Genomic DNA, 12,056 nt, shown 5'->3' with positions numbered 1-12,056 from the left:
GGGGATCTTTCAAGAATCACTGAAATCAGGGAGGGTGCCAGAGGACTGGAAAATGGCTAAAGTAACACCCTATTTTTTAGAAGGGAGGGAGGCAGAAGATGGGAAATTATAGGCTGCTTATCTGACCTTCTTCATTGGTAAGATTTTAAGAGTCCAATTTAAGGATGAGATTGTGGAGTACTTAAAAGTACATGGTTAAAAGGGCATAGTCAGCACAGCTTTGTCCAGGGGAGGTCATGTCTGATAAATCTATTCAAATTCTTTGAGGAAATAATGAGTAAGTTATCAAAGGAGAGCCAATAGACGTAATCAGTTGGGTTTCCAGAAGACCTTTGACAAGGTGCCACACAGGAGGCTGCTAATGAGTCCACGGTGTTAGGGGAAGGGCACTGGCATGGTTAAAGGATTGGTTGACTGGCAGAAGGCAGAATGTAGAGATGGCAGGAGGTGACTAGTGGAGTTCCGTAGGGGTCAGTATTGGGACGACAACTATTTGTTATACATTAACAATCTGGATGAAGAAACTGAGAGCATTGTTGCAACATTTGCAGGTGATGCAAGGATAGGTGGATGGACTGGTATTGTTGAGGAAAGCGGGGAGATGCTTAACAGCTTAGACAGGCTAGGAGAGTGGACAAGTAGTGGCAGATGGAATACAATGTGGGAAAGTGTGAAGTTATGCATTTTGGTAGGAAGAATCGAGTCATAGAAATGGGGAAGGTCTTTGGAAGTCTTGAGCACCAAGGAATGTAGGAGTCCAAGTTCAGGGTTCTCTTAACATGCAGGTTCAGTTGGCAGTTAGGAATGCAATGCAGTGTTTGTTTTCATTTCACAAGGGCCAGAATACAAGAGCAGGAAAGCATTGTTAAGGCTGTGTAGGGCTCTGGTCAGACTGCATTGGAATACTGTGAGAGGCTTAGGCCTCCTATCTAAGAGTAGAAGACCTAAGGGGGTCCAGAGCCTCAGTGAAGGGATAACTCTTTCAAACTGAGACGCAAAGGAGTTTCTTCAGCCAGAGGGTGGTTAATTTTTGGAACTTATTGATGCAGAAGGCTGTGGAGGCCAAGTTGTTGAGTGTACTCAAGCAAGACAGGTTTTTGATCAGAGAGGGGATCAAGAGTTACAGGGCGAAGGCAGGAGAATGATGTTGAGAGACTCTTCTTATTACACTTGTTATAACCTGAGGATAATCATTGTGATCATCTGGCAACAACTCTCAACATCGAGCTGATACTGGGGAGGTAGTTCTCTCTTTGCAACCTATTATGCCCATGTTATTTCTGCACTTGATCTATAGATTTCTAATATGCAGTTGAGCTGAATGATCTCCTTGCAAGAATATAACATGCACAATAAAATAACATTTACAAATTGCTATTATTTTTCCAAACGCAAGGTTGCGTTACAAAATGTACTTTGGTGGAGCGACCGCAATGACCAAGCAGCAATTCACTCGAGTCAATGGATTTTCCAATCGTTATTGGGGATGGGGTGGTGAGGATGATGACCTTCGCATAAGGTAAGTCAGTGCATAATATACATTTGACGAGAGCACGGCAATGGTTCCAGTATTTTGATAATTCCCACATCAGATCGTTCTTGGGTCACGTTCAGTCAGGAACATTCTCTTAGCTTGGTTATGTTAGCTGTTCTCCACCTATTATGTTCAGATCTCATCAGGTATCTAAAATGAGAGGGTTTGTAATATTAAAGAGGTTGCGATCTGAGTTATCTGTTTGCACATGGGATGTGGGTGCTGTTGGCTGGACCAGCATTTATTGCTGATCCCTAGTTGCCCTTGCAAAGGTGGTGGTGAGTTGTCTTGAATCGCTGAAGTTCATGTACTGTAGGTTGACCCACAATGCCTTAAGGGAGTGAATTCCAGGATTTTAATGCAGGAACACTGAAGGAATGGTGATCTGTTTCAAAGTCATGCTGGCGAATGGCTTTGAGGGGATGGAAGGGAGGTTCCCATGTATCTGCTGCCCTTGCCCTTCTAGATGGAAGTGCTTGTTGGTTTGGAAGATACAGTTTAAGAATCTTTGATGAATTTCTGCAGTGTACCTTGTAGAGGGTCGACACTGCTGCTACTGAGTGTTGGTGGTGTATGGAGTGAATGGCACCACATCTATAAACAATCAAGCGGCTGCTTTGTCCTAGGTGGTGTCAAGTTTATTGAGTGTTGTTGGAGCTGCATCCCTCCAGGCAACTGGGGAGTATTCCATCACACTCCTGACTCGAGACTTGTAGATGGTGAACAGGTTTTTGGAAGTCGGGATGTGAATTACTTGTGGTAAGATTCCTAGCCTCTGACCTGCTCTTGTAAACACTATTTATATGGCCTGTCCAGTTGAGTTTCTGGTCAATAGTAATCCAAGGATGTTGATATTAGAAGACTCATTGATGGCAATGCCATCAAATCGAGAGTGTCGTGCTGGAATAACACATTTAATTGATCGCTTAGAATTTAGCACTGCTAATTTCTGCTAGACCCCTCCTCCAGTTTTCAATTCTTAAAACTTAATTATTCAAAATAACTCCAATTTGTATAGCACTTGAAGTCTACAAGGCAAAGCAGTTTCATGCAGATGAGTTGAGTTTCATATGGTGCATCTGCCATGTAGCAGAATCTTTGTGAAACTAGTGAAACACTAATCTGTTATTGACATTAAATACAGGATTTCATCAATGAAAAAAAACTTTCATTTATATTAATATTGCATTTATATTGCAAAGCAATTTACTCTGTTTTATGTTTTATAAAAATGCAGTCGACCATTTTTGCAAATAGCAAATGCAATAAGTGACCACATAATGTATTTTAGTGGTTTTGGTTAAGAGAGAAATGAGGAAGCTTTCTGCTTTTTCGCCACTATCTAGCCTTCTGACTCAACATTGAGTTCAACTCACTTTCTTTGCCTTGCATTGGTTAAATAAACACAACTCTGTATAAGTTGTGGATGCTATTGGTAAAGGATTTAGCCTTGCAAAAGTTCTTGCTCATTGACAAATCAAAATCAATTTAATGTTCTGTGCCTCTTTAATTTTACCAAAAATTAGTTTTATAACATGGTTATGTTTTGAGATTGTGTTTTTAATCTATGGGTAAAAATTGAGGTATGAAGGGGTCTTGACATTCAGTTCTGAATTCTGCTGACCATAAGCCTGGTTGGTTTGAAGATTAAAGTGGTGTCTGTTTTTTTTCCCCATTGGGAAGAAGATACAAGGTGCACAATGGCAGAAGCATCTGTGCCAATGTGTGGGTAGACTGCAAGCTTCCAAATCCCAGGAGAATGTTAGATTGTGAATAGCTTTGTAAATAACTTTTACATTTGTAACCAAGATGTCCAAAAAGTAAACAAAATAACAAGGGCCAATGGTTGTAAGGTTGAGTAAGTATCAGACTGCGGTACTGGGTTCAAGCAGTTTGGGTTTAGTTTAGAACAAGCTAGCTGGACTGACCATCATTGTCAACCAGGATTAAATTCTGTTCAGGGTTTGTTAAACCCTAGTTAACTGAAGGACTCCTGGAATAGTTAAATTGATTAGAGAGAGTGTAGATGCAAGTCTCCAGAGCTAAACATTCGAGGTGCTTGCTCTTTCGAGTTAACAATGTCAATATGTTGAATTTTGGAATCTGCAACTGTGGAATGGCGGAAGGAGGTTTGAAGGGAAAGCCTTATTGGGTGTAAATGCAAGGACAGTAGAAAAGTGGTATTAGATAAACTAATGCAACTAAAGACAGATAAGACCCCTGGCCCTGATGGCTTGCATCCAAAGACCAACAGAGATAGTGGATGCATTGTTTGTAATTTTCCAAAAATCCTTGGATTCTGGAATTTAACACAGGAGATAGGTAAGTTTGTGATTGATAAGGGGAATAAGAATTATAAGGAGAGGACAGGAGAACAGTGTAGAGAAACATTTCAGCCATGATTGAACGGCAGAGCAGACTCAGTGGACCGAATGTCCTAATTCTGCTCCTATGTCTAAGTACTGGAGGAATGGAAAGGGGCTGGTGAGACCACATCTGGAGTACAGTGAATAGTTTTTGTTCCCTTATTTAAGGAACGATGTCATTTCATTGAAAGCAGTTCAGAGAAGCTTCACTAAGATTATTCCTGGTATGGAGGGATTGTCTTGTGAGCAAAAGCTAAACAGGCTGAGACTCTACTCGCTGGGCTATAGAAGAATGAGAGGTGATCTCACTTGAATGTTAAGGGGCTAGACAGGTTAAATGCCGAGAGGATGTTTCCCCTCCCCCACCCCCACCCCCAATGGGAGAGTCTAGGACCAGAGGGCATGAACTCGGAATAAAGGGGCATCAGTTTAATACCGAATGAGGAATTCCTTCCTTCGGAGGATTGAGAGTCTTTGGAACTCCTTGTCACAGAGAACTGATGGGGAATAGTCCTTGTGTAAATTTAAGGCAGAGATACATTATTGGTTAGTAGGGAAATCAAGGGTTTCAGGCAAAAGGGAGGGAAGTGGATGTGAGGAATGGTAGCTGGGAATATCCTAATGAATGGTGGAGCAGACTGGAGGGGTCAAACAGCCCGCTCCTGTTATTCCTAATGGTCTAATGATCCATGAAATCTTGACCTATATATGTATCTTTGAAACAGTGCTCAGATCCAAGTGGTTAGTCTCTGAACTTCAAATGAGTGTTTGACCTGAGTCAAATGGGTGTGGAGGAAAATTTTGAGTTGAGAAGTTCAGCCGCGAGAATAAGTAACAGTGTTCATTATAATTTTAATAAAAGGTAGGTATGATAGAGTAAAGCTATTAGTGTTTGTGTGGTAAAATAATTCTGCTTTAAATTGCTAATCTTTGGCTTTGTTGTTTTGGTGAATACCTGGGTTTTGGGTTCCCAAAGAAAAACATTAACTAAAAACATTACTGGTCTCTATCAAGATCATAACAACGGTTCAGATGCTACTAACGGAAGACTCCGCAAGCAAAGCAAAGAGAAGGAAATGGAAGGATGCGATAGATTTAGATGAGGAATGATGGTGGGAAGCCCCCGTGGAGCATGAGCAACATCTTGGACTGGTTTGGCTGAGTCTGTTGCATTTCCAGTGTGCACTTCAGGAAGTAGGCCTGTGTTCCCATAGGTATCCAGAAGGTGGGCAATCAGGTCAAAGATGCCTTGGCTGCGGGAGGTGCAATAAAGAAGAGTGCCACTGTGCAAAACAAATTACAAACTGTGAGGGATCTCCAGGCTGCATGGAGGTTGTTGGCTGAGATTGAAAATACAGCTCTTCCCACATGGTCAACATGGGGGCTATGAGTTGAGTAGGACATGCCAATAAGTGATAACCATACAGAGAAACATATGAAAGATACTAAAAGGGTCAAAGTTGGTTGGAAAGTGCTGGAGGAACTCAGCAAGCCTGGCAGCATCCATGAAAGGAAAAAAACAGACTTAACCTTTTGAGTTCAGTCACCCTTCAGAATAATTGAATTAGAATAGTTCCTGAACTCAGTTACTTAGCTTTTTTTAGATTTCCTAGAAATTTGAGCATTTTGTATGATGGTGCATTTTATTATCTTCAACCAGAAAATAGCATCTTACCAAAAGTACACTCAACTAAGATATTAATACTCCAAGTACTTTATCTCCACTGGAGAATTAACTTGCAGCTGCTATATTTAGGGTAGTGCAAAAGTAATGCTTAGTTTTCTACAAAACTTCCAACCATATCTTCCAGTGTGGCGGTTTGAAGTGATCCTAGACAATATTGTGGTGATTTAATACTATATTAATTCACAGTTATAGCACGCAATCCAGGAAGGCTGTGGATCAGTCAAAGAGAAAAGAAATTGGTCATATTATTTTGGAACAGGAGGCCATTCTGCCGCTCAAGCCTATTCTACCATTCAGTGAGATTATGACTGATCTGTGGCTTAACTCCATACATCTGCTTTGGGCCATAATCCCTTAATATCTTTGATTAACACAAAAAAACCCTATCTCAGATTTAAGACTCTCAATTGATCTGGCATCAACTGCTGTTTGTCATAGAGTTTTGCAACATGGAAACAGACCCTTTGGTCCAACAAGTCCACACCAGCCATGTTCTGAAACTGAACTAGTCCCACCTACCTGCATTTGGCTCATATCCCTCCAAACCTTGCCTAGTCATGAATTTATCCAAATATCTTTTAAATGTTCTAACTGAATCTGCATCCACCACTTCCTCTGACAGTTCATTCCACACGTGAGCTCTGTATAAAAGAAGTTGCCCTTCATATCCTTTTCAAATATTTCTCCTCTAAACTTACGAATGTGCCCCGTGGTTTTGAACCCCCTCACCTTCGGGGAAAAGTGGTTTGCTATTCACCTTATCTATGCCTTTCATAATTTTATATTCCTCTATTAGGTCACCCCTCAACCTCCTATGCTGCAGTGAAAAAGGTTCCAGCCTATTTGTTTTTAATAACTCAAACTGTCCATTCGCTGCAACATCTTGGTAAATCTTCTGTGAACCCTCTACAGTTTAATAATATCCTTCCTAAAACAGGGCGACCAGAACTGCACACAGTCCTCCAGGAGAGGCCTCCTCTACAAACTCAACATAATGTCCTCACTCCTATGCTCAAATGTCTGAGCAATGAAGGGCAAGCATGCTAAATGCTGCCTTAACCACTCTGTCTATCTGTGGCACAAATTTCAAAGAAACATATACCTGAACCCCTCGGTCTTTCTGTTTTCCAACCCTATGGAACATTGCTGGTCACAGGCCTCCAGTTCAAATATCAGTTTTCACTACCATCCGCTGTCTCCTACCATAAATCCAATTTTGTATCCAATTGGCAAGCTCTCCCTGGATCCTATGTCATCTAACTTTACTATTACTTTATGGAAGAGAATTCCAAATATCTACCATTATTGTGTGTAGAAGTGCTTCCTTATGTCTCTGCTGAATGGTCTGGTCCTAATTTTCAGACCATGTCCCCTTGATCTAGGATCCCCAACCATTGGAAGTAGTATCTTCATCCTCCCTGTCTGTTCCTGCCAACATCTTGAAGACTTCAATCAAATTACCTCCTAACCTCCTAAATTCTATAGAATGCAAACCTAATTTGTATAATCTTTGCTCATAACTTAACCCCTGAAGTCCAGATATAATTCTTGTAAACATACATTGCACTCCCTCCAAGGCCAATATATCCTTCCTAAGGTGTGGTGCCCAGATGTGCTCGCAGTGGTACCTAACCTGTAAACTGTATTGTAAAATAATTAGCCTGATTTACTGTTATGGATTGACACGTATTTATTCCAAATATAGAAAAGAATGAAGTACTACCTTCAGAAGTGCAGATTTGTTTGTCATGCCCCAAGTGCTTTGTGTTTCTAACCAATTTTATATATTTATTTATTTATTTATTTATTTTTTGCAGAGTTCAACTGCAGAAAATGAAGATTGTCCGCCCCTCTCTTGAAGTTGCCCGATACACAATGACTTTCCACACAAGGGACCATGGAAATGAAGTCAACCCGGAGAGGTGAGTTGGGGAGAAACCTCTATCAATGGGCATTGGCCAATCCTGCTTTTACTTTTATTTTATAAAATAATAATCTGATCTTGGATCTAAGTTGTGTTGGTCCCAATATAATCACGTTTTCAAAGCTTAAAATTTACTGGAATCCAGCATCTGCAGACCTCACTGTCTCCTAGAATTGTTGGTGCACAACACCAGTAAGTTGCATGATATATATATGGTGCTCTTAATTCACTTATAATTTGGTTTATAGGAGTACATAGTTTTATTTTGCCTCAGGCCCTGACATGCTTACCTTTTTTGAACACAGGATGCATAAATCATGAAATTAAAACATTTTGGCAGCAAATTTAAATTTGCCTGTATGTTCATCTGTATCCATTTGAAACCTTTCATTTAATTTTACTTTATAAATTATATTGGAATGACGGAGTTTTTTTCTTGGAAAAGAATCTCACCAAGGCTTCATACCGTTCCCAAACTATTTGCCTGAAGGTGAAACACAGAAAAGGTAAATCATTTAAACTAAAGTTTAAAAACAGATCATCAAGAAAACTGCATTAGTGTATTAGCTTTAGTCTCATTCTCAATCTAACAATTTTTCAAAATCAGTTCAGGTGTAAGTGATGCAGATTTACAGCAGTAAACATTATCACTTGTATAGCTCAGTTTCATGCCTCCTCTCCTTGCTGTGTGTTTTTTTTTGGAGAAATGTACATTTGAATTCCACTGAACCGCCATAAATGTTGGTAGTTTTTCTTACTAAGCTCTTTTAATTTCTACCAGAGTACTACAATGATAGGACGAATTAATCGGTTAGAGGTTTTATAAAAATTCATCTCGCATTCTTCTTATCAAAGGATTTTTTCCCAAGTTTGAGCTGCTTCCTAAATATAATATAAAAATTGAAAAAATATTGAAAAGTGCTGAGCAAAAGAAAAGCCAGAGCAAGAAAGTCTGGTTTGTCCTTCTCATGCTCTGGTACCACCAATGTAGCAACCATCTGATTAAAGCTGTCCCTGTATTTCTAATATCCTTGTCTTCTCTGCATGCGTCAGGCATTCTCTAAACAATTTCTTCCTGTGTTGTTTGGAATTACTGTTGTTGATTGATTTTTAACTCTACCCCTATCCCCCAGCTAGCTCCAAGTAGATATATTTTAATGTTCTGGTTCTGTGCTTGCTCAGTAAACATGAGATCATAAAGCATAGGGGAAGAAATATGCCATTCGAAGTATTGAGTCTGTTCTATCATATAGTGAGTTCATGACTAAATGATAGTCCTCAACTCCTCTTTCATACCATAACTCTATTCCTTACTGATTTAAAAATCTGTCTATCTCAGCCTTGCTTTTACTTAACCCAGCCTCAACAACTCTTTGCAGTAAAGATTTCAATACGTTTGTTTCTTATGTAATTGAACATTAACAGTTCTCATCCTCTGTTCACCTTCATAGGATGGCACTACTAAAGAAAGTTCCACAAGTTTGGAGTAAAGATGGTTTGAATTCCTGCTCCTACAAGGTGCTAACAATACAACATAAACCCTTATATATTAACATTACTGTGGACATTGGTGATCCTCGCCACAATCTTGAAGTTGCTGTCTAAATGCAGCATCCCTGCTTTCACAAGTGACTTACAAGTGATCGGCAGCTGTTGTACAGGTTCTCCTTTTTGGGCTGGATGAATAAATTTAAGGTTGCATTGCTTTGTCACTGTATAAATATGTGACATTTTATATGTTGCCTGGATATAAAGGGAAATGAAACACAGACAATGTAAGTTGAACCATTTTCTTGACAATTAGTACAAGAGTTAGGCGTATGTGGTAAATAGAAATGGATGGTACAATATTCCTTTGGAAATTTAATTTGGGTGTTGAGAGTTCTTGGCTCAAAACCATGCACCTTGCCACCCAAAAGCACCAGGGGAATCACTTCACCTGTTCAAGTTCAACAATAGATTTTTGATGGATTTTGAGATTGGCTCGCCTACCTATTATCTGAGAAGATTTATATAGTTTTAAGTATTTTTAGCAATTTTATTGAAGTTTGAGACTTGGAAGAATCATAACATTCCTGTTGCGAAGACAACAATTGATACTTTGTTGCATCATCAGAAAGCCAAAAAACCTTGTTTATATTATCCTTTTCACACCCATTGGATAACTTTACAGCCAACTTTCTGAAGTGCAATTGCTGTTGAAGTGTGGGAAACAGAGCAGCCAGTGTGTGTACGCACACAGTAAACTTCCACATGCAACAATGTGATCATGACTTGGTTTTCTTTGTGTCTGAGATATTGACTGAGGGATAAATATTCATCTGGAAACCAGAGACCACTCCTCTCTTTCTCTTCAAAATAAAGCTATGGAAGCTTTTACATATATCCAAGCAGGCAGTTGCTGCTTTAGTTTAACATCTTATTGCAAAGATGACACATGTGATGGCACACTGCCGCCTCAGTACTGCATGGGTGTGTCAGCCTTTTGTTGTTGTTGTTGAGACTTGAAGCTAGTACCTTGTGACTCAGATGTAAGTGCTAACCACTGAGTCACAGCTGACACAGTTCATCAGCATCTTGGATGTGATAATCTGACAAATACCACTAATGACTGCTAAGGGCTGTTGTGGCACAGTAGTAGCATTTCCATTTATGGGCCAGGAGGCCCAGTTTCAAATCTCACCTGCTCCAGAGGTGTGTAATACCATCTCTGAGAAGGTTGACTAGAAAATATCTATAAATCATTGCTTATAATTGGTACATCCTTCAGTGGCTCCCTTCAGAGGAAGTGGTGCCACAGTGATAGCTTCACTGGACTAGTAATTCAAAACTCCAGGTTAATACTTCTGTGGACATTAGGTTTGAATACCACCGTGGCAGATGGTAAAATTTGAATTAACTTCAATAAAATTCTCAAATAAAAAATGCTAGTCAAATGGTGACCATGTGGATTGTCATGAAATCCCACCTGTTTCACTGATGTCCTCTTGGGAAGGGAAACTTTGTCCTCACCTGTTCTAGCCTACATGTGACTCCAAATCCACAGCAGTGTGATTAACTCTTAACTGTTTTATCTTAACAGTTTAAGGATGAGCAATAAATGTTGACATAGCCAATGGCACCCATTTCTCATGAATGAATATTTTTAAAAAATGAAGATTCCAAGTTCTAACTTTATAGTTGAAATGTGAGCATTTGCCATTCTAATCACTGGGCAATATCTTGTTGTGATACCTTTGTATTCCAGACATTTTTGTTTAAAAAATTTTTTGTTTGATTACAAAACTTATATAAACTCGCTGGGATTAAAAAGGGACCAAATACTTGGATGGTAATAATTACTCTCTCAATCTTTCTTGTACTACCTCTGATAATAAAGAGAAATGATTTTCAGTCATCCAACTCCTCTGGTCCTCACGATTGTGGTGCCATTGTTGGACTGGGGTGGACAAAATCAGATGTCACACGACACCAGGTTATAGCCCAACAAGTTTATTTGAAACTGATCTGGCTATCACAGATTACCATCAGTTCAAATTTACAGGGCATAAGAGATGTGATCAAGTGAATTCTCTGTTCTTGTATAACGTTTTTGTGTTCTGATTATCAATGTTAAATTACTGAAGTTTCAGTTTGAAGCCAAACTCTCCAGTTGAATGACATAAAGTTATTTAAAAATACAAAGAAGTTGCAATTGTGGAAACACCAACACTTACCTTCACCGGTGCAGATGTTCTGACCATTTCTGAAACAGAACACTACTTTCACAATTAATCCTTTTAAAGTGTCATTTTGTTCATAAGTGTTTCTTTCCTTTATGATGGAAAGCTTGAACTGCAAATGTAGTTTGACAATGCAAGAGTGTAGCTAACATATATAAATATCGCACTGGACTCTGATGATTCTTATTGCAGTCCCCAAGCTTACTAACCAAAGTTGCAGTCTTAAAGCCATATAATAACAGCTTGCTGACATGTAGTTCAATGAATTACAAAGTGGGCTTGTAGAACTGGGCTTGAGTGATGAAGGACCTATATTTCTTCAGTTGTTCATTGAAATATTGATGCTCCCATATGATAGAATAGTGCAACACCTACCAGTAACACAAGATACATCCTGTTGCTCCATTAAATGATCTCTGGTTTATATTTTGCTTGACAACATTGGAAGTAAAGGTAGTCAACAGTAATTATTTTTTTCTAATTGAATGCTGTTTCATTCAGCTGAAACCATGCTTGTACATTCATCTGAAGAATTTCACTGATCTTTCTCCAACGTTCTGGTAACTATTTGGGAATTTCTAGAATGTTTTGATATTTTTGCAGGACAGAAAAGAGATGGTGTGCTTCCTGAAAATGTCAAGTATCGACTGAAAGGCTTTCTTCTGGTTTGAAATTTACAAATACTCAAATGATCTCCGGAAGAGAGAGCTACTACATTCCTCCTTTCGTAATGAAAATGTTAAAGACTATTCAAAGTTCCATTCAATGTAAATCCATTTATTGTTTTACATATATTTGTAAATAAAATGAAATATTTAATATA

At 39.1% G+C, this 12,056-nt stretch overlaps 1 protein-coding gene across 4 annotated transcripts in view; it reads left to right on the top strand.

Annotated features, from left to right (window-relative positions):
• The window catches only part of b4galt4 (beta-1,4-galactosyltransferase 4), a 35,113-nt gene extending 23,057 nt beyond the window's left edge, over window positions 1-12,056 (top strand). For 2 of the 4 annotated variants that reach the window (XM_087992936.1, XM_087992935.1), the window contains exons 5-7: window positions 1,397-1,519; window positions 7,405-7,509; window positions 8,963-12,056. In XM_087992936.1, coding sequence (XP_087849062.1) covers window positions 1,397-1,519; window positions 7,405-7,509; window positions 8,963-9,116 — 382 coding nt within the window. In that variant the 3' untranslated portion in view covers window positions 9,117-12,056. The remainder of the gene's footprint in view (window positions 1-1,396; window positions 1,520-7,404; window positions 7,510-8,962) is intronic. The other 2 variants (XM_087992937.1, XM_087992938.1) reach the window with 2 other exon arrangements.

Source organism: Chiloscyllium plagiosum, unplaced genomic scaffold (genome assembly GCF_037043375.1).
Source record: "Chiloscyllium plagiosum isolate Xiang-an unplaced genomic scaffold, Cpla_swu_hap1 HiC_scaffold_12, whole genome shotgun sequence".
NCBI classification, from domain to species: Eukaryota; Metazoa; Chordata; class Chondrichthyes; order Orectolobiformes; family Hemiscylliidae; genus Chiloscyllium; species Chiloscyllium plagiosum.
The sequence above is the reverse complement of the archived record's forward strand: the minus strand, read 5'-3'. Positions and strand labels throughout refer to the sequence as shown.